The following is a 22870-nucleotide window of genomic DNA, read 5'->3' on the forward strand; positions in this document are numbered from 1 at the left end:
GCTTCTCACGGAGATTGGGGGTGAGTGGCGAGTGAACTGTCTCCCCTCGGGTCCTGCTGCCACGGGAAGAGATCAGGCCAGCCTGTGAGTCGTGGTGGCAGCACAGGACCCAAACGCTCCCTTGGTTTGCTTGTGCCTAAGACCTGCTTTGGCTCCGAGGAGTCAGGATGGCTCAGTGGCATTCAGGGAAGGATGCCGGGTACATCAGGGATGCTGTATATGAGCAGGGGAGGGTGCAATCTGTGCTGTGGTACTGCCCCCTGCTGGCTGTCCAGAGAGCAACGTTGGCTGTAGTTCTTGAGCACCCAGCGCGATCGTCTGGAATACTGTGGGTTCCAAAGTAAGTGGTGAGGACGACCACAGGCTTTCCCCCGGCCAGTTCCCAATCTCTGTTCCCTGTTTCTCCCTCCTTTCTGCCTGAAGTGGCCAGTAATCAGTTCTGCAGGTCCACCAGGACAGGGAGTGTAACCAGGCCAGCGGTCTTTCCCTTCATTTGCTGCTGACGTGGAAAGAGTGGGCTAGAACTAGCAGTTAATACAAATCCCCCACAATGAGCGTTAGCTGTTAACAGCCCCCTGATCCACCAGTCTAACTGTGGCTGGCCCTCACCCTCCACTTTGTGGAATGAGTCACTTTTGTAAGATTAAACAATCAGATGTTTGCTCAGTATTCAAAAGACCTTCTGTCTTGATGCTGGATTTCTCTGTTAGCCAATCTAATGGAGTTACAGGCTCTCTAGTAGCATGAGCATGGGGATATCAAAGGAACGTGTTCTTTACGGGGAAAGGTGTCTGTCTGTCTAATTCGTTCTCCCCCCCCGCCCCGCCCGCAGTATGTGTGTGTGCAATACACAGTACTATGTGACCTTTGCTTTCTCTATTCCTGTCCCTCTTTAGTCCCAGTGTGAGCTCTGTTAGTCTGTGGAATCCCCATTGCTTGGGACTTTTAGAAAAAGGACAAAACAACAGAAAACGTACAGCAGGGAGGAATCCTGCCCTGGTCCCCAACGGGGGGGGGGCTGGGGTGATCTAATACATCTTCTCCTCTGAATCTACAGCTCTGCCAGCTCCATTGTCATAACCTGTAATACCAGTCGGGGCCTGTGCGCACCTGGCTGAGTCTCATTGCTCACGAGGAGCCTCCCTCATATTGCACTGCTCTCTCTGAAGTGACATGCCCGCTCCCCCGTTGGGTGGAGCACGTGAATCCGTACAGCCCGTGGGCTGTGTGCTGTGCTTTTAGAGCTTCCTCGCTCTCAACCTCAGTGCCATGGGGCAAATCCTGCCTATGTGCGTAGTGCCGCCCACGTGACACGCACATGCTGGCATGCTGTAAAAGCAGAGGCGCCGTGCCTGGATTCTGGCCAGCTGTGGTTCCCCTGTACAGATTCTCCGCCCTCTCCCCAGGCTTGTTCTTGCTAGGAGTGTGTAATTGGCAAGTGGGGGAAGTTTGCATGTTGCCATTGCTTGTTCAGAGTGTGCACATGCACAGACACCAGATTGTGCCCCCCCAGCTCCTAGGTTCTGACCTGGTGAACCCCTTTGTGGCTTCTGTCACAGGCACCTGCTGGCTGTCCCAATGTGCTTAGAGATCCCAGCAGTACAGGGACTTGTGTTCATTTCCTGGCTCTGCCGCAGACTTCCTGTGCGACTTTGGAAAAGTCACTTTGTCTCTCAGTGCTTCAGTTCCTCATCTGTAACATGGGGATAATAGCACATCCTGTCTCCTCCTTTTGTCTGTCTTCTCTATTTACACTGTAAGCTCTTTGGGATAGGAACTCTCTTTTAGTGTGTGTGTGTGTGTGTACACATACATACAGTGCCTAGCACAATGGGCCCGGGTCTTGACTTTGAGCTCTAACCGCTGTCATCATACACAAAGAATAATAATGATTGGCCCAGAGCCTCTGAAGGAGTCTGTCAGACCAAGTGTCAGGACTCTGGTTCTCAGTCCTGTCCTCCCACAACCCCTCTACGGGATTCAGTACTCTAGGCCAGTGCTACTCAAAGTGGTGGTCCGCGGACCGGTGCCAGTCCGTGAGCCATTGGCTGCCGGTCTGCACACACATTAGAAAAAAAAAAATGCCGGTCCCCCACATCAGATAGCTTGAGAAGCACTGCTCTAGGCTGGCATACCAGTCCAGGGACAAAGGGACAGTGAAATGAGCAATGGTCTCTAAATCCCTTTCCATCGGGTGTGCAGTGTGTCCTCTGTCGGGGAGCACGATGAAATGGAACAATAGCGCCCTCTGGTAAATACAGTCCTGCTTTCCCTTCCCGCCTTTCCTTTGTTCACTGCAGAAGCTCTCCAAGGAGGTTCAGGATGCTTTGGCGAAGGCCAACAACACAGCAGAAGAAACCATTTCGGCCATGAAGACTGTGCGCAGCTTTGCAAGCGAGGACATGGAAGCAAATGTCTATTGGGAAAAACTGCAGCAAGTGTACAAACTGAACAAAAAGGAAGCCCTGGCCTATACGTACTATGTGTGGTCCAGTGGGGTATGTGCCTTGTTTCTATTAGCCACCTGTTCTCACGGTGATGATTCTGAGGGCAGGGAGGGGTTATGTTCTGATACTGCTCATTCTCTGCTGTATGAACTTTGTAATATATTGTACATAAAGGTTTTGGGGTCAGAGGTGTTAACAAAAGACACAAACGTTAAGGTCTGCTCGCAATCCCCTATTCTTTATGTTTAACTCTCCAAACAAAGATACATTTCTGTTAAGGATTTTGCATAGTGTCATCCAACAAGCAGTTTCCTGCAGTAAGTAGCACTCTAGTTAAGATCAGTCAAGGGCATTGGAAGCACTCTGTGCACACGTTACTGCATTACGTTCTTAGGCCAGCTAGTTTTTGGTATCCCAAACTATAAAACAATGTTTATGAGATTCGATCTGCTGCTCAGAAACTGACAAAACCGTTTTCAGTATAGTTGCTTTTTTGAAAGGCACTTCGTTGCCAGTCAAGCCTAGATTTCAGGGCTTCTACTGGTAACCAAAGTACTGCAAAATCTTCACACACAAATGACCTGGTTCCACTAAATTCCTTTGTTGAAAGGTTTGTGAACCTGGTGAGTCGACTCTGGGGTGACTCATGGCATTCTACCAAAGTCCTGCAAGATTTGTGGTTTCTCATAGTTTGGATGCAAAACTAGACCATTTTGAATTTGAGTTTTTGGGATCGTCCAAAGCAAAGCTCCCAGCCTGAACCTGCGGTGGCTCAGGAAATTGAGAAGACCTGTCCAAAATGAAACTGACAAATTTAGCACAGCTCTAACAACCTCTTTCTCCGGGAAAGAGCCCTGAACTCCGATCTTGGCAGATGAGTAAAGGAGGAATTTGTTTTCATTATGTTTGGCTTGTAGAATGGATTTATTCGTGGCTTTGTAGTCGACCGCTTTCACTGGCTAACTTTTACCTCTTAGCCACTGGAAGAGTAGATGAGTCAGGTTTCCTATGTTCCATATTCCACACTCTGCTACTAACTCATGTGACTTCGGGCAAATCATTGAGCCTTGCCCCCCTGAGAACCTGGACTGACGAGTGCTATAGAAATGCAAAGCACTTCTATTTTTCAGTTCTCTTTCAAGGGCCTGCTCCAACTCCCACTGAAGTCAGTGGAAAAACTCCTTTGACATCAAGTAATAGTTGGATCAGGCTTTAAGGCAGCACTTCTTAGCATATGCGCAACATGCCTCAGGTGGCACATGACCAGGATTCATCACTGAAATACACTTAAGTAATTCCATTGTGATTTATAACTCAGTCTAGCATATTAGGCCCCAGGCCAGAGCTCCATGTACATTTCAGTGCCAATGTTTGCTCTGAACTTCACATGTACTTTCTGGATTTCAGGGTTGACCTTAAGTACCCTTGAAACAAACAGCTGCAGGGTGGAACCAGGGGCACATGGGGTACTAGTGTGTTACTCGTTAATTTCCACATACTCCATCCTCTCATCTGTCCCCTTAATGTAAACTACTGCTGACCCTGCCTATGCTCCTAAGTGGTTTTTATGTATTTATTTATTCTTTAACCACATGCAGGCAGATTTCTGGTCGTAGGGCTTCCTCTGCTTGGATGCCAGTAATGTTAATAACAGCTTTGCCTACCAGGGGCATAGCGAACATGGGCTTCTCCTGGCATCTTCAGTTTGAAGTGGAAAGCTAGCATTTTTGAGTAGGTGAAAACTCTGATAAAATGTTCCCTTTTGGTCCCAAATGCTCAGGGAAACCCATTCTAAGGCGAGTCATGTTTAGGTTAGTTCTTTGTTTTAATTGTTTCGGTCTTAAAAAGAAAAGGAGTACTAGTGGCACCTTAGAGACAAACCAATTTGTTTTGGTCTTGTTATTACATAGTCCTGCCTTGAGTGCAGGGGACTGGACTAGACTTCTTGAGGTCCCTTCTAGCCCTACACTTCTGTGATTTATACACTTCTGCACTAACTTGGGGACAGAGAGGTGCTGAACCACTGCAGCTCCCAGGGAGGTTAATGGGATCTGTAAACTGTTATTTCTTGTTGTTGAATTAGTATCACAGCAGCGCCTAGAGATCCCAGCTGGGATCTCGGTTGAATTGTAGTTGGCACTGGCCACTCACTCAGTGAGAGTTTGCAATCTCAATAGACAAGACAAAGGGTGGTATAAAGAGATAAGCAAAAGACTGGAGACTGAGTCACAGGGAGATTGAAGGGAGTTGCCCATGGTCACACAGGGAGTCTGTGGCAGAGACAGGAACTGAACTTGGATCTCCTGAGTCCTCGGACAGTGTTTTCACTACAAGATCATGCTTCCTTCCAATGCTTGGGGCTTTTCAGAATCAGAGCTTTTAATTACAGCCCGTTGCTTGAGGAAACATGCTACCGAATTAAAGAAGAATACCCCTTCAAATGCCCATGATACTTGAGGAAGTTTGGACTGGGATCTGAAAGTTATGCTTCAGGCCTATCTCTTTAGCCCACGCTCTCTTGCATATATTCATCCCTAAACTCAGTTCATCCCGTTTTAATTTTCCATACAAATCAATTGTTTAGATGTTACATGTTTTTCGCAATATCTGACATAACACCACAGTCCTGCAGCATGGCTCGTCTCTCCTTGCCCCTTGCAGTACATTGCAGATCGAACTAGAGGCAGCCCAGAATCCCAAATCCCAAACCCTTCATGTTTCAAGAGATGAGCAGAGCATTTGGCTTTGAATTCCCAGATATGAATCCCGCTTCTGGGTTGGATCCTATATCAGAAAGGCCCTGTTTTCTGCTTTGAATGCTGACAGTATCCATTATGGTATCTTGAGATTTTGGGGCTGTCCAGTCCAAACCCTGGCACTGATTCAACCCCCACCCTGAACTCTAGCATAATCCAAAGACAAACTGCATAAGAACATAAGAACGGCCATACTGGGTCAGACCAAAGGTCCATCTAGCCCCACATCCTCTCTTCTGACAGTGGCCAAATTCCAGGTGCCCCAGAGGGAATGAACAGAACAGGTAATCATCAAGTGATCCATCCCCTGTCGCCCATTCCCAATTTCTGGCAAAACAAGGCTAAGGACACCATCCCTGCCCATCCTGGCTAGTAGCCATTGATGGACCTATCCTCCATGAATTTATCTAGTTCTTTTTTGAACCTGGTTATAGTCTTGGCCTTCACAACATCCTCTGGCAAAGAGTTCCACAGACTGACTGTGCGTTGTGTGAATAAATACTTCCTTTTGTTTGTTTTAAACCTGCTGCCTATTAATTTCATTTGGTGACCCCCTAGTTCTCAACCCTCCTCTAGTTCAGATCTCTTTTTAAATCGGACTTAATTTCCACTGCTCTGACCATCTCCTGAGCATCAGATGCTTTATGGTTGAACCTTTCAGAGTAGCACAGGGGGATTAAACACATCTTCCATGAATCTTAATGAAAGAGATGAGTCAGAAATCCCATAGATCAACCTGGGCTTCTCAACTATTTTGTTCCTCCAACATCAATGTCCCTGCTTTGAGTTTACAATCTATTGCACAACCTCAAGCACCCCGTTGGGACACTCCAGTAATAAAGCTTACACTGGTGAATTCTGGATAGCTGTGTGAATGAATAAACATGAGCCCGAGAAACAACCAGCATTGTCTGTTTATGTTTCTGTGCTTGATTTCAGCTGACTCTTCTTGTGGTGCAAGTCAGTATCCTTTACTATGGTGGCCATCTGGTGATCTCTGGGCAAATGACCAGCGGAAACCTGATATCTTTTATTATCTATGAATTTGTCTTGGGAGATTGCATGGAGGTGAGTGTGGTTTATACATGCACCAGGTTTTTTTCACATCCCAGGCTAGAAAGCTGTGGGAGGGGAAGTAGAAGTGTTTTGTTTTTCTCTAGGTCACCATCGTCATAGTATTTTATCACCTCCCAGGTATTTAAAAATGGAAACAGTGACAATCACTCTTTATTTCTCCTCCCCCACTCCTGATAGGAGTAATAGCTGGTTCAGGGTATAGGGTTTTGCTGTGTGTGGAGGGGTGTTATAGGAAAGTTATGTAGGCTATGTCTACACTACAGTTGGGATCAATGCTCTGAGATCGATCCACCAGCGGTCGATTTAGCTGGTCTACTGAAGACCCACCAAATCGACAGCAGATCGCTCTCCAGTCGACCCCTGTACTCTAGCCCCGACGAGAAGAGTAAGGTAAGTTGACGGAAGAGTTTCTTCCGTTGACCTCCTGTGGTGTAGACCCCATGGGAACTCGACCTAAGATACATCAACTCCAGCTACATTATTCATGTAGCTGGAGTTGCATAGCGTAAGTCGACTTACTGTCGTAGTGTAGACATAGCTGTAAATAGAAATTAGTTTTGCATTTAGTTCTGAAAGCGGGTAGGTTCATGGTCACTCTTGTCTCCTTAAAAACCTCTTTTGATTCGGAAGGGCCAGATTTGGGTATGACTCACATCGAGTAATAACACGAGAGAATCAGGCCCTAGATGACACTGAATGCCGGGTCCTTAGCTGGTGTGAATCATCTCCAAAGACTCCAATGAGGCTGTGCCATTTTACACCAGCTGAGGATTTGCCTCTGGTTGCTTTTGTTATTCCTTTGAGTTTCCTGGCCTCTTCTGCCACCGTACCAGCTGGCACTAGCTCCTGCAGGACGTCCTTCAGATTAGACCTGGGACTTTGCCTCCAGGTCCGATTGCCCCCAGTGTGACAATGTGCTGAGGAGGCAGCCTCGCTCAGCAAACAGCGCGGGGTGGGGAGAACCACATTGTTCTCTCAAAATAATAGAAGTAGCTCATCTGCTGATGAGACAGCCGGCTGCAGGAAGTGGAGCGGAAAGCTGTCCATTGCTTGAAGGACAGAGTCTTGGATGTCTTCCGGGCAAGCTTTCCTGCGGGAAGGATGAAAGGGTTTGGAGGCTGCTTGTTACGTTTCAGGGCCCATTAAAAGCTTAGTGGGATTCTTTTATTTAATTGGTTATAAACGGCTAAATTGGCAGTGAATTAGTGAGATGGGATTCTGTCCGGGAGAGCCCTGGGATTGCCGAGCCTGCACAAGTCTGCTGTTGTCTCATTAGCTCAGCTAATCCGGGCAGAAATGATCAGCTCCAAACTTCCTCCTTGCCTGGTGCGATCACCTAGGTGCTCCAGCCTCCTCTGGAATGAAGAACAGCACAGGTGGCAGTAGCCATCTGTTCATAGGACTGCAGGATCCAGTGCTGCTTCCAGCCTGCTTTCCTCTTTATGGGATGCCTGTTCCTTGCACTGTCTGTTCTGAAACTATGGGCTTGGTGCTGGAGGCTGAAGAGTATCCGAGTTTCAAGGGATGTTTTACTCTAATCGGCCCCACCGTCTGCTGCATAGTAGACCTGGGTTTGGGAGTGGGCTTTGGGTTCCCATTGGGACGCTGATGAAATGCATTTCAGAGGAGGGAGGGGTTGCCCCATATTCATAGGATTGCTGCAGAATCCGGGTGTTATGGGAAGTGCTTGTCTTGGTTGCATGGAAAACGACAGGAGGGTTTCAATCCATGTTTGGGTGATCTGTTTTCGGGGAGACCCCTCCCTGCATTCCATTTTTCTTCCACTGTCACACACGCACCTTCTACAACCTCCATAACCATCATTCCACCATTGCACGCTTCTGTGTAATAAATGTTGGACCAAATCCTGAAATCGCAGGTGTATACAGTGTATCTTAGACCAGCAGTCAGTGCTGCTGCAAGCATCTGCCAGAGAGGGGTCACTCAAAAGCTACGTCAGGTATTGGTGGGAGGGGAGATAGACCCTTTCACACCCGACCCACCCTTTTGTGGCTCTGCGTACGGTACTACGTTCATGTCGTTCCCTGGGAGTTTGGGCTTAGCTGCCGCCCTGTCATCTGGGAAGTTACTTTCTATTGCAATGTATGACCATGTAGTGCATGTTTATTTCATTTACAAGAGAGTGATATATTTTAATGATCATTATTTCTCTCTCTACTAAGCTCTGACACATGGAGATGTGTAACCTAGGCCTGTTTTGTGTTTCTATTTAGTCTGTTGGTTCCGTCTACAGCGGATTAATGCAGGGAGTAGGAGCTGCTGAGAAAGTGTTTGAGTTTATAGATCGCAAGCCGACGATGGTGAACGATGGAACCCTGGCACCAGACCATGTGGAGGGTAAAGTGGAGTTCAGAAATGTTACTTTTTCCTATGCTACCCGGTCTGCAACACAGGTCCTACAGGTGAGGGTCTTAGCACGTGTTCAGCATTCCCTTCCTGAATACACAGCACCATAGGAATAGGTTAAGTGCAATATTTCTCCAGCAGGTCAATTACTAACTAGTCTCAGACTGTGGCATAATCATTGAATCATAGAAATGGAGGACTGGAGGGGACCTCAAGGGGTCATCTAGTCCAGCCCCCCAAACTGAGGCCGTACCTACACCATCACTGACTAACTCATTTGTCTAACTCCTCCTTAAAAACCTCCAAGGGAAATGTTGGAAGCCCCATCCTTGGAGACCTTTCAAACCAGACTGGACAAAATACTGGGACATAGATTGTGGGAAACCATTCCACATGGCGGTGTGGTGAAAAGAGGGCATTTAGGGCCTAACAAGGGATACTTATGTTAATAAAACCCTTGTTCACTCTTACAACATTAAAGAGCTAATTGTGGTCCAGGGTCTTGAGTCACGTTATTGCTGGCAACTCCCATTGTAATGACCACCATTAAATTATTGTTGTTCTTTTATTAAAGACACAGAAAAAGAAAGAAAACAAAACAGTTAAAGCCTTTGAAATACAAAGTGTTAAGTAAGGCTTTCGTTGTAGTAATTCCCCTTATTTTTTTTTTTCATAGATTCATAGATATTTAGGTCAGAAGGGACCATTATGATCATCTAGTCTGACCTCCTGCACAACGCAGGCCACAGAATTTCACCCACCACTCCCACAAAAAACCTCACACCTATATCTGTGCTATTGAAGTCCTCAAATTGTAGTTTAAAGACCTCAAGGAGCAGAGAATCCTCCAGCAAGTGATCCGTGCCCCATGCTACAGAGGAAGGCGAAAAACCTCCAGGGCCTTCCAATCTGCCCTGGAGGAAAATTCCTTCCCGACCCCAAATATGGCGATCAGCTAAACCCTGAGCATATGGGCAAGATTCATCAGCCAGATACTACAGAAAATTCTTTCCCGGGTAACTTGGATCTTGCCCCATCTAAAACCCATCACAGGCCATTGGGCCTATTTACCATGAATATTTAATTACCAAAGCCATGTTATCCCATCATACCATCTCCTCCATAAACTTATCGAGTTTAATCTTAAAGCAAGATAGATCTTTTGCCCCCACTACTTCCCTCGGAAGGCTATTCCAAAACTTCACTCCTCTGATGGTTAGAAACCTTCGTCTAATTTCTAATCTAAATTTCCTAGTGGCCAGTTTATATCCATTTGTTCTTGTGTCCACATTGGTACTGAGTTTAAATAATTCCTCTCCCTCTCTGGTATTTATCCCTCTGATATATTTATAGAGAGCAATCATATCTCCCCTCAACCTTCTTTTAGTTAGGCTAAACAAGCCAAGCTCCCTGAGTCTCCTTTCATAAGACAAGTTTTCCATTCCTCGGATCATCCTAGTAGCCCTTCTCTGTACCTGTTCCAGTTTGAATTCATCCTTCTTAAACATGGGAGACCAGAACTGCACACAGTACTCCAGGTGAGGTCTCACCAGTGCCTTATATAACGGTACTAAGACCTCCTTATCCCTACTGGAAATACCTCTCCTGATGCATCCCAAGACGACATTAGCTTTTTTCACAGCCATATCACATTGGCAGCTCATAGTCATCCTATGATCAACCAATACTCCAAGGTCCTTTTCCTCCTCCGTTACTTCTAGTTGATGCGTCCCTAGCTTATAACTAAAATTTTCTTTCCCTTACTTGCCCTGTATTAAGATTTTTGTATAGGAGAAGCCCCTGTTTGACAGAGGATATTGCCGATGTTATTACCTGTCCTTGATGGGGAAGAGGTTAGTTTTAGGTGGCTTGGAGCTATTGCTGCTGTTATTGGAGTCCAGTCCTGTTTCCACGAAGACTAAATAAGACACCCACAGACAGACAAAGGGACAGAAAAGAACAGCAAAGACAGGAAATGCAGCTTCTGCCTCGGGTGCTGACTTTCACTGGCTGCTGGAGGGACACAGGCCCAGCACACCTGCTTCTCAGCCACTCACGGTCTGGCAAACTTTTATCAGGCTGTTTGAGGCATTGCTACTAGCTGCCTTTCTGGTCACAGGCTCGGTGCAAAAGGTGGAGTTGTTCTGGCCGGTTCAGCCAGACTCTGATTAGACAAAAGGCAAAGGAGAGGGTAGGCAAGAGGAAAGATAACGTGGGAAGGGAGGAAGGACACATGAGGAGTGGGTAAGATCAGGAACCCACGTCTCCCGCCCCATGTATTGTTCAGCTGAAGCTGGTGGCAGTGACTGTGTCCTTGGCTCCCTCTCTGGCCTGGCTTGAGGATCAGGACAGTGCAGGCCTGGTGATCACAGGGGCCCAGGAGACAGGTGGCAGCCATGACGATGAAACTCGCTCCTTCTAGCCCACCCTTTCCCCCGTTCCCATTGAGTGACCCCCCAGATAAACAACGTCCAGTTGAAACATATTTTGGGGATTTCAACTGTCAACGTTCCCTCCCATTTCTAGACTCTTTCAGCTTGTTCTCATGCCAACCTGTGACTTTACCAGGAACTTTGACCCCCTTCTCCCAGTTCTCTGAACCTAAACCATCCAGTTTGTACCAGTCTCTGCATATTCAACTTTGGCTGACTTTCATAAACAATTTTATGTAACAGGCTGAGTTGGACTTTTGTTACTTCGCACATCTTAACATACAGACCTCTTTGTAACTGGCTGCCAGAGGACTTACTAGATGACTCCTCGCTGTCGTCCCTCTTCTCTCCCCCACCTCCTCCCCCTCCCCCCGTTTTTTCATATCTTTCACACCTATGATTTTGCATAGCTGGAAAAGTCCATTTGTGAGCTCACTTACTAGAAAGCCTTTTGTAGCTATTTAACACTGAGACAGAAGGGATGTTTCTAGGTAACTCTGGAGGCTTGGCAGACAGCGAACCAGGTGCTGATCTCAGATGCGTGGGATATATGGGTAATGGTGTGGTCTCGGAGAATCAGCTAGATTCCAAGTGTTTATAGATATAACACGGGAGGGAAACCGCGAGCAGGCTATGTAGAGCTGCCCATTTGCAGTGGTGATGTTTTGTGAAACTGCGGGCATGTTCTGTTTTGTGTCGTGCTAGTGAAAGCTGTTGGCCTGTTCGACCTCCAGTAGGTGGAGGGAGGGCCCTGTAAAAAGATCCGCCCATTAAATCAAAAAGAGCAGGGGTGAGATCAGAGGGTGGGTACCAGGACATTGCTGGACTGACAGCCTTTGAGACTGAGCCACAGAACAGGTATAGCACAGGGACAGCAGAGAAAGCATCCCCATGCTGCTTGGTGCCAGTGTGCCTCAATCCTGACCCTCCGAATCTAGCCCATTCAGCCCTTAGCTTCTCTATTGAGATGACCAACAAAGTTGCCAGTTGTGGTTGTGCCTTTTATGATGTGGCCACCAAAGCATTGGGGCCTGGAGGGGGGCCACTGACCATTCCCAAGTTAAATTGTGTCAGAGTAGCAGAGGAAAGGGATGCGGTCTGCAGTCTCTCTCCTGGTTTTTGGACCTGCCTGTTCTATGGACAGGTGAGTCTGAAGAAAAGATGTTGGGCCCGTCTGCTTGTTGTGGGGGGAGGGGAGAAGTGAGGCAGAAGATGATGATACAGCACTGGGAGATTATCTAGTGGGCGCTCATACATGCTCATCTGCTGGCATTGAAGCTGGAGGCAGCCAATCTAGCCGGGACAGGAGCACTAAAGAAAACCCTGATCACTGTTTTCACTCTTTCAGCTGCCTTTTCTAGTGTACTCTCTGCAGATCAGACACATGGATGCTTTAAAAGGCCGGGTACACAGGCTATCACTCACTCACCTCTTACGTTACAGAATGTGTCCTTCACCCTCTATCCTGGCAAAGTGACTGCGCTCGTGGGTCCTTCGGGCAGTGGGAAGAGCTCCTGTGTCAATATTCTGGAGAATTTCTACCCTCTTCAAGATGGGCAGGTCCTGCTGGATGGGCAGCCTATTAACATGTATGATCACAAGTACCTGCACTCAGTGGTACGAGTTACTGATAAACCTACTATAGCTCTACTGAGCCATGGATCAAAGGGTTTTAGATCATTCAGGGGATACTGTCTGGTCAAATTTGGGCCCAACATTTAATTTAGGTCTTTCTAAAATGTTTCCTCAATGCCTGAGACTAGAGCTAGTTAAAATTTTTTGATGGGGGGGTGGGGAGGAAGAAATGCACTTTTTTCCCCCCCAAAAATTTCACCCCCAAATTGTCCTTGTTTTGACTAGATCTATCTAAGACCAGTAGAACCATGTCCATGATTGTTTGGGTGTTTTTAAAAATTCTAGTATAAACCAGGGTTTTTTAAATACTTTGCACTTCTACAGCACCTTCTATCCATGCACTTTACAAATATTAATTAGTTAAATCTTCCAACACCCTGTGACGTATACGATCCCCATCGGTGAAGCCAGGAGACAGAAAGGTTAAGTGACTTGCCTAAGAAGACGCTGGAAGTCTGCAGGCTTCCTTTCTTACACAAATAAACATTCCTCCGCAGTGGTTACAACCCAGAATATACAACATTAAGCTTCTGCATGAGAACCTGAAAACATAAGGGGTTAGAAACTGACTCTAAACCAAAAATGAAATTGACTAGTGGCATAAATGGTGAAAAGTATATTAGTAAATTTTTTAAATCCTTTCCCTTTAAATAGCCTGATGTCGTGGTGTCAGTAACACAGATAAGGCTGTTATTTTTTTATTATATATGCTTTTAATATCTGCTGTTGCTCTACATGTTAATTTCTGAGAGAGAATTTGGAAAATTTGATTTTTAAAATGTAAGAGAGTTTACAAAAGGGGGTTACGTTCTGCAGCTTGTAATGGTTGCTTTCAGGATGGGAAGGAAAAGGCATTGTTTAGGAAATCAAAAATGGCGGCTCTGTAACTTTCTAATTTGGGGATTGAAAAATGATGCAGAGCCAATACTGCTGTGTGGCTGAATGGTCTAATTCTCAGACGCCCCACCAGTGCACTGTGCTCTGTAGGCCTGGAGCACTTTATACTGACTTCATGCATCTATTGACTTAAATGGTTTTGGACATGAGTTTATGTGTTGGTTGCTAGGCTGTTGCTGCAGCCAGCATCGATGGCGATCTCCATGCTGTGTTCAAGATGCCTAACCGTGGTGACTGGCTAGATGAAGCAGGAGGCTCTCTCTAGTCTGACTGACACATGTTGCCAGCACAGGGATTGGTTTCGTGTTACTGCCCGGTGGACTACAAGAAATGGCAGCTCTGAGCTTGCAGTGTTACAACCAAAACGCAACAATATCACTAGTGAAAGCTGCAGGGTTCTGTCCCATTGCTGCAGTTCTTAATAGGGTAATACCCTGAGATAAACAGGCCAGATTCACTTTTGTTCTCCAAGAACTGCGCTTTCAAACAGCGGAAACCGGAAACCACAAAGCACTAGCAGGTGTTATTACCCTTGGCTCCTATGGTTCATCAGTTTCGTTTCTTGGTTCAATATGAAGGTGGCGCATAATCACTTCCCCACACTTAAATACCAGGTGCACCTGGCAAAATGTGCTTCCAGTGCTGACTAATGCCCTGCAGCTTCCATGAGTCAGCTAAGAGCTACTTCTGAGGGCGCAGCTGCATTGTTCACACGGGCAGCCTACAACAGAGTGTAATTAGTGCCCTTGTTGAAATCCTCTCTGGCTTAGGCACTTTGGGTCTAGGTTTAACGGTGGAACTCTGCCATCTACACTCACAAACCAACTGGAACCAATTATTATAATCTGCGAGAGGACTGTAGTCATTAAACGGTGACTGTTCTGTTTTGGTTCTGACTGCCTCTTCCCTTCCTTTCTGCAGATCTCTTTAGTGAGCCAAGAGCCAGTGTTGTTTGCTCGATCTATTGCGGAAAATATTTCATACGGTTTAACTTCAGTCTCGTTCGAGTCTGTTGTCCAAGCTGCTCAGAAGGCCAATGCCCATGCATTTATCACGGAGTTGCAAGATGGCTACAAGACAGGTAGTACGGACCATTTCGTTTTCTCCAGTTGCAGCAGAAGCATGACACTTAAATATCCAAAACAGTTCTTGGAGATTGGTGGTAAAATACAGAGCCTCTCCTCTCAAGTTAAGGGATTAAATTCAGCCCATGTTAGCAATGACCAAAACTCACTGGCAATTGATGGCTGTTGGCCAAGATGGCCTCTGACTGCCAGATATTGGGACTGGCCGACAGGATGGATGACTCAATAATTGCCCTGTTCTGTTCATTCCCACTGAAGCATCTGGCGTCGCCCACTGTTGGCAGGCTAGGAGCTAGGTGGACCATTGGTCTGACCCAGTGTGGCCATTCTTATGTTCCATGGCTTACTGTGTGTGAACTTAGTTTGGTCTCAGGCCCATTTTCTTATTGGGTAAGTGTCCACATCACAGAAACCCTCACCAGAGTTAGCACTAATTGCCCACTCCCCCCCACGCCCCCACTTATTGATAGGCTCCTCAGAGAGGACAAGGACTGAATGAGCTACGGAGACTGAACTATCTTCTCCCCACAGAGGTGGTCTCTCCAAGTCAGGCCTGTGGCACCTGGTTGGGCTTTATGTGAAACTCTGTGCTATTGTTGCCCCTGGTGTATCTGTTATGTGGCTACGGGGGGCCTTAAGTCAGCTTTCCGCAGGAACAGGATTGGGCTCTGGATCCCTAACTCGTAGTTCATCCAGTGCCAGGTCCTGGATGGAACACACCCTCTATCTCGTTTAGTTTTTCAGTGTGCTTATTCTCTTAGCAACCCAATAGCAATAAAACTGAGCAGTGAGGCATAAACCAACCTGCTCCTACTTACGAAGAAAATAAAATGACAATAAATCTGCAGGAACAAGAGCTGACGTGTTGGTGACAGAAGCACTTTGCATTGGGACCAATGAGGGTAATGGCTTATACAATGCAACCGCAATGTTTCAGTTTCCCTTCCCTTCTCTCTTCACTGGAAGATCTGCAGAATGGGTCTCCAGGGAGAGAGTGCACGTAACTGACAGTATATGTAAATGTGCAGAAGTAGCAATAACTGGCACTATCTTTCAGTGCTGAGGTTTCCTTTGAAGAACTGGTCAATGAAGGTTTTGGATAGTTGATCTTCCAGGCTCGTGTAGCATTTCTCATCCTAAGAACAAGTGGTTTGAGCACTGGCCTGCTAAACCCAGAGTTGTAAGCTCAATCCTTGAGGGGGCCATTTAGGGATCTGGGGCAAAAATTGGGGATTAGTCCTGCTTTGAGCAGGGGGTTGGACTTGATGACCTCCTGAGGTCCCTTCCAACCCTGATATTCTGTGATAATTCTAACAAGGACTCTTGGAATCACTGTAGCATTTGTCAATCCCCTAAAATGCCAGGTTGACAGTGGTGATCCACTGCTGCAGAGAGAGGCTATAGCATTCCTTTAAGGGTATGACTACTGTAGGGGAACAGGGTTATTTTGGTAACTTAGGGCCTGAAAGACTCCCACTGAGTTTAGTGGGATCAGGTCCTTATTGAGGAGTATTGACCTTAAAAATCCCAGACCAGTATTTCAGAGGAGGGCACAGTTAGAATGGCTGCTGGGAGATGAGAACACTCCTCTCTTCTTGTACCAAGATATTTTTGGTTCCTGTTTTCAGAGTAGGAGAAAGACAGACAAAATATTGAACAAGGAAAGTTGATCTGTATCCAAAGCGTTTTAATATATATTCTGGAAGTGAGGGAGGGAAAACAGCCAAAGAACCTTGGGCCCTTCATTCTCCATCTGTCAGTTTGGTGGTTTACATGAGTGGTGGGTCTCAGTTCAGTTTCCAGGGCTCTAGTGTCTATTTAACCCCTCTCCCCCCATAACGATTGACACTAAGGGTACCGCTACACAGTCCATGGTAGTGAGCCTCCAAGCCAGGGCCGACAGACTGGAGCTCACGGGACTTGTGCTACTGCACCAAAAATAGCTGCAACATGGTTGTACCACAGGCTGGAGCCTGGGCTCTGAAGCCGAGGGAGGGGGATGTGTTTCAGAGCCTGACTCCAGCCGGAGACGCAATATCAACACAATTATTTTTAGTATGGTAGCACAAGCGCTATGAGTCTGAGTCTGTCATCCTGGGCTTGGAGGACTCCCTGCCGGTCACTGTGTAAACATATCCTTAGTGTCTCTGTTTGTGGTCTGGGAAGAGGCCCCAAGGACTGAACAGGATCAGGCCATAGAGATTGAATGAGCCCCCCCCATTCCCTTAATGCAGTCCTTTCAGCTTAGAGATGAGGTGCATTAGGGCACTAGCCTAGGACTTGAGAGACTGCAGTTCAATTCCCTGCTCTGCCACCAACTTCCTATGTCACCTTGGGCAAGTCACTTAACCTTAGAGTATCCTAGAATCATAGAATATCAGGGTTAGAAGGGACCTCAGGAGATCATCTCGTCCAACTCCCTACTCAAAGCAGGACCAATCCCCAATTTTTGCCCCAGATCCCTAAATGGCCCCCTCAAGGATTGAACTCACAACCCTGGCTTTAGCAGGCCAATGCTCAAACCACTGAGCTATCCCTTCCCCCATAGGAACAGTTTATCAAGGGTCATGGTGGATTCTGCTTCAATGATGATTTTTAAGCAAGATTGGATGGCTCTACTAAAAGATCTGCTCTAGGAGTTACTTTGGGGAAGTTCTCTGAACTGGGTTATACAGGAGTTTAGACTAGATGATCACAGTAGTTCCTTCTGGTCTTGGAATCTATGAATCTCTCTGCAGCTTAGTTCCCCATAGGGAAAATTGCACTGCCTTACCTCACGGGGGTGTACTGAAAGAAATCTGAATCCAGTGATACATCTTGATTTTTGTCTCACTTTTCCCCCCCTTTCATCAAACAGAAGCTGGTGAAAAAGGAGCGCAGCTGTCTGGTGGCCAGAAGCAGAGAGTGGCTATTGCAAGGGCTTTGATCCGAGCCCCCCCAATCCTAATCCTAGATGAAGCCACAAGTGCCCTGGATGCAGAGAGTGAACACACGGTTAGTAGGGCTAATTCAGTTTATTCCAGGAAATAAATAGGAGTAAAGTCTGGACTTGGGGTACAGATGGGCAGAGACCTGAGCTGAAATTTCTAGATGGTGGGCCTGCATAGTCTGGACATACTGTGTTGCCTTCTTAACATCTGGCAATTGTTGTATGAGCCGGTGAGAATTAGAAACTAATTTCCGCTTTATCTTCTTTCAAACATAACATTGTAACCATTACAGAGGGAATGATCTGGCATCTGTAACATACCAAGCCTAATTCAGGTTAGATACAAATTGCTTTGCCCAGGGAAGAAGTTAAACAATGCACAGAAACGTTACACAACAGCTTAGGACAGGGAGTGGGGGAAACTGTATCCTGGTGAAACTGCAGTAAGACAGAATGTAATTGCCTGAGCTGGAATGTAGCCAGGACACCAGAATGAGCCTCTCCACTCTTGCCAAAAGTACCCAGGGAGCCTTCAGGGACAGTGAGCAGTCAAAGCCTTTGTCTATGGCACCTTCGTACCACAGCGCCCCCTAACACCGTGTTGGGATATGGCTTTGGTGCCATCTTGAAGGAAAATTGGTGAATTGCCAGCACCACTTTCTGCAGCAGCTACATTCTCCATAGAGATCTCCCATCTGAGTACAGTAACGCCTCGTTTAACGTTGTAGTTATGTTCCTGAAAAATGCTACTTTAAGCAAAATGATGTTAAGCAAATCCAATTTCCCCATAATAATTAATGTAAATAGGGGGGCTAGGTTCCAGGGAAATTTTTTTCACCAGACAAAAGACTATATATATACACACACAGAGTATAAGTTTTAAACAAACAATTTAATACTATACACAGCAATGATGATTGGGAAGCTTGGTTGAGGTGATGGAGTCAGAGGGTGGGATATTTCCCAGGGAATGCCGTGCTGCTAAATGATTAACTAGCAATTGGCTGAGCCCCCCAAGGGTTAACACATTGTTGTTAATGTAGCCTCACACTCTACAAGACCACACAAATGGAGGGAGGAGACACAATAGATGCATGGCGGTGGCTGCAAACATTCCCTGCGGAAACTGAACATGATGATGAACCCATGCTATCCCACTGGCGCCCACCACTCCCTCCACTTTCCAAAGTGCCAGCGGGTGCATGTGTGTTTGTATGAGAGACACATACCGTGTGTGTGTGTGTGTGAGAGAGAGAGAGGCACACACCATGTGTATCAGAGACACACACCGTGTGTGTGTGTGTGCATGTGAGAGAGAGGTGCATTGCCCCTTTAAGTATGCTACCCCCACTCTAAGTACACTGCCTTTTTAAGTAGATCAGCAAGTTGAGACAGCAGCTGCTACCAGCAAGCTCCCTCCATCCTGAGTCCTGTGTGTGTCCCGCTGCGCTGTGGAGATGGGGTGCAGGAGCGGGGGGAGGGGGACAACCTGACATCAGCACCACTCTTCCCCCCCTTCCCCCGCACAGCAAGCAGGAGGCTCCCGGGAGCAGCACATGGCAATGCGGGGAGGGACACCTGAACTGTCTGGCAATTGATAGCCTGCTGGGGGGGCAGCCACACAGGGAACTTAGGGGGCCTGCCGGCCCACCCTGGTTCCAAGCCCCCACCAGCTCGCTCCAACGGGCTGCTCTTCCTGCAAGCAGTGGACAAAGCAGGTGGCTGCCAAACAACGTTATAAGGGAGCATTGCGCAACTTTAAACGAGCCTGTTCCCTAATTGATCAGCGACGAAACAACGTTAACTGGGACGACGTTAAGTGAGGAGTTACTGTAGTGATTTTCCCCCAGACTTGCTTTGCTTTCAGGGATCTGATGACATCACAGCTTGAGGAGGTAATATGACTGCAGATCTACTGAACAATTCAGCAAAAACGTGGGGACTTGAGATCCATGGTTGACTGCAGCTGGTTTGAATACCTCATGTCGGAATGACTCAGTTGGTCAGACTGTGGAGCTGAAGTCCCACAGCAGGACCTAAGGGCACATCTCATGATGATGCTACTGTGCAGTACACGGAGCCTGGGACATTGTTAGGAACAGGCAGACGTGTTGTATTTTGAACTTGTACACTATCATCTCAGTACACGATGCAACTTAATATGAGGCACTATAGCAAGATGTGTAGTCTACAGTGCCTGTCCCAAAACAGCATGATCCCTACGGTTAAGAGAAACTGACTCACAAATGTTGAAGCTGGCAGTGGAAGGGTGTTTAATATAATATACTTTACATTTATCCCGCGGCATTATACAAACTTCTGACCATTGAAATGCCGCCACCTCTAGGACGGAGTGCAGCACCTGCCACACTCCACAGCCGCAGGATGGAGGGGAAGTTTTGACTCTGGTTACTGAGGAAAAACTTAATTCTTAAAAAATGTGTATGAGTTCATTAATGTCCACACACAAACAGGTGGGGCTTGGGCGTTTGGAAGGGCCTGCCTGAAAGTCCCACTGAAATATACAAAAGGCCGACACTGGCTCTAGTCAAACTGAAATACAGGTTTGTATTTGTGTAACGTGAATGCATTTCAGGATTAGTACTGCTGACAGCCAGATGCTTTATTAATGATGACAGCTGTGGGACTATAGCCATCTTTGTTTCCGAGCAGGTAGAAGGTGTGTCCACTTGACACATACCTAGTCACCAACTGCCTCACTATGTTAAGAGAAATGTCTTGTTTTTTGTGATGCTGCCTTTATTGTTGCTCAGCCGGCCTATATCCCCTTTTTTCCAAACCAGTGCATTCACTAGGTGCAAGATTCTTTCAGCCCCTGCCACTATAGAGCGGCTTCTAAATTCAGGGCCCAGTCCTAATGAGAGTTCACCTTGCAGGATCAGGGCTGTAATCTCTAGACCCATCAGACCAGTTAGTGGCTGCAGCAGCAGCTGCTGCATTGCACGGATGGGATTTGTGAGTTGAATTTTGAGCGGTTTGAGGGAGTGCTTCGGGATAAGTTGTCCATCCAGAGCAGTGATATTCATGCTTATTTCCCATTAATACTAATGGGAAATCCTGTTCATAGATCCATGTGTATCCTGAGGAGAATAAACCTGTTATTGCAGATTTCTTAGTAAGGAGTCATAAAATACCCTCTCCCCCCCCCCACCCCCCCCCCCCCCGCATGGATAACAATGACGTTTGTATGTTAATCTCTTCCCTTCCCCACCCCCTCCCCCTCAAACAGATTCAGCAAGCAATTTATGGTGACTTGCAGAACCACACTGTGCTTGTCATAGCCCACAGGCTGAGCACTGTCGAGAAGGCACACAACATCATTGTTTTAGACAAAGGCCGAGTGGTGCAGCAGGGAATGCACAAGGAGCTCATGGAAGAAGGCGGCCTTTATTCTAAGCTGGTGCAGAGACAGATCCTCGGGCTCGAAACTGGCACAGGGGACGGCTGTCATCTGGAGACTAGCTTAGCTGCTGCCAGTGGAGATTCGATGAAGCCGCCGGGAGGACTGGATGAAGAGTTCAGGGTGTGACGTGCTCTCTCTGGATTGAGACAGGATGGTTACAATCCTGTAGCTCGCAAGTGAGAGAACACCAAGGATTCCATGAAAGATCCTTGTTGGGATGCTGAAACAGGAGTCCACTGTAGTCCAGACTTGGACACATTACTGTAGAACAAGGCCTGTTTACTAGTCACGCATACTAAGCTTCCAGTAGGCAGACTAGTAAAACAGGGAAATGATGGGCCCAGTTTATTAAGGGGAGTTGGATCTTTAGCAGTTCCCAGTATTTCTACTGGGTTTCTTTTCTTAGAGTCAGCAATTCCCAAGGCAGTTGAGGGGGTCTGTTCTCCCACTGATATGTCTGTTTAACTGCTGTTAATTGTAATGGGTGTTATACACATGCATGGAGGGGAAGAATGAAACCCCTTAAAGAACTTCAGGAGGTAGTTTTGTGAATTGGTAGGAAGACATTGAACATAAAGTAAGATCTTGATCCTGCAGTCACTCTATGGTGCCAATCCCGTACTCAGTGAAGTCAATGGAAAGGCTCCCATTGGCTTCAATGGAAGCTGGATCAGCCCCAAAGTGCAGAACTCTTATTCAAATCTATGAGAATTCTGCACAGAGTGTCTGCAGGTGCAGGCTCCTGTCTAAAACATTACCATGCAGAGCTTTTATTAGCTTCATTGCAGTGAGCCAGGGGCCCACCGGCAGATCCTGCCTTCTGAATCGCTGATGGAGTCTGGTGATTTTTTTGTTTTTAAAGGATGTAAAGTTTTACCATAGCTTGGTTAATTTTTTTAAATGGCTCTATTTCTATGGGCACCAGCCTGGTTTCTGTCTGGCTCCATCGTCCATTGAAAGCCAGTCAGTCTTATTTCAAAATGTGCTTGTTTTTAAATTCACAATTTCAGTGCCCGGGTTGAGAAATATTACCTAAAACCAGGCGTAAAATATAAATAATGGCACTTTATAAACCCTACCCAGGCCCCATTCAGCTGTGGGCTATGCTAGCAATGTCAGTGCATGAGAAATCCATACAGCCCCATTCCTTGAAATCTAACTCCGACGGCCTGAATTCCACATTTAGTTCTTTGATTGTTTTTTTTTTAATTTATTTATTTATTAGTAGGAGGGCAGAAAGAAAAATACCATTTCTAACTGCATACAACACTGGTGGAGCTGGCCCAATCTTACTACCACTCCATAAAGACTGGCAGGAACGTTTATGCAGCCCGCAAGGTGCGATTTTAAAAATAGCATTAATTGTATCTCATACAGGGAAGATTGATTCAGGTTGCGCAGTTGTTTAATGACCTCAAGCACTTTAGCTCTCGAGTTAATTACTTTCCAGGGTTTGGCTGCTGCTCTGTAATACTTTGCGGCAGCTTTCTTGTTTGCAATGTTGTTGTTTTTTATTTTTAAAGTGACGTTTTACAAACTGTTTAGTGTCCTCAAAGGGGATACTTTAAAAATAAAGTACTACCTCTGCCGTTCAACTTCATACCCAGTGTCTCAAGGCTTGATTAATTCACAGATAAGTTGCAGGTTATTTTTAACAGGCCAACTTGTGAATACAACCACATACCTTTCTAGTTCTGTCACTGGGAATTAGGCAATACCTACAAGGATCAGGTTAGGCTGAACGTCAGCTAATCGTACTGAAGCCTAACAGTAGGTGTAACCAGCTTCACGACTTGTTTTTGTTCTGTGTCTCATTTGGTT

The 22870-nt window shown here is 46.5% G+C and overlaps 1 protein-coding gene across 10 annotated transcripts in view; it reads left to right on the top strand.

Moving 5' to 3' along the window:
• ABCB9 (ATP binding cassette subfamily B member 9) overlaps window positions 1–22649 on the top strand; it is a 35150-nt gene extending 12501 nt beyond the window's left edge. For 8 of the 10 annotated variants that reach the window (XM_037878791.2, XM_043529206.1, XM_007058277.4 and 5 more), the window contains 7 exons: window positions 2301–2498; window positions 6143–6271; window positions 8515–8703; window positions 12523–12696; window positions 14533–14692; window positions 17554–17690; window positions 20876–22649. In XM_037878791.2, coding sequence (XP_037734719.1) covers window positions 2301–2498; window positions 6143–6271; window positions 8515–8703; window positions 12523–12696; window positions 14533–14692; window positions 17554–17690; window positions 20876–21175 — 1287 coding nt within the window. In that variant the 3' untranslated portion in view covers window positions 21176–22649. Of the gene's footprint in view, window positions 1–2300; window positions 2499–6142; window positions 6272–8514; window positions 8704–12522; window positions 12697–14532; window positions 14693–17553; window positions 17691–19492 lie in introns of all 10 variants that reach the window. The other 2 variants (XR_006285957.1, XM_043529210.1) reach the window with 2 other exon arrangements.
• Window positions 22650–22870: the final 221 nt, after the last annotated feature.

This window comes from Chelonia mydas, chromosome 15 (assembly GCF_015237465.2).
Source record: "Chelonia mydas isolate rCheMyd1 chromosome 15, rCheMyd1.pri.v2, whole genome shotgun sequence".
NCBI lineage: Eukaryota > Metazoa > Chordata > Testudines > Cheloniidae > Chelonia > Chelonia mydas.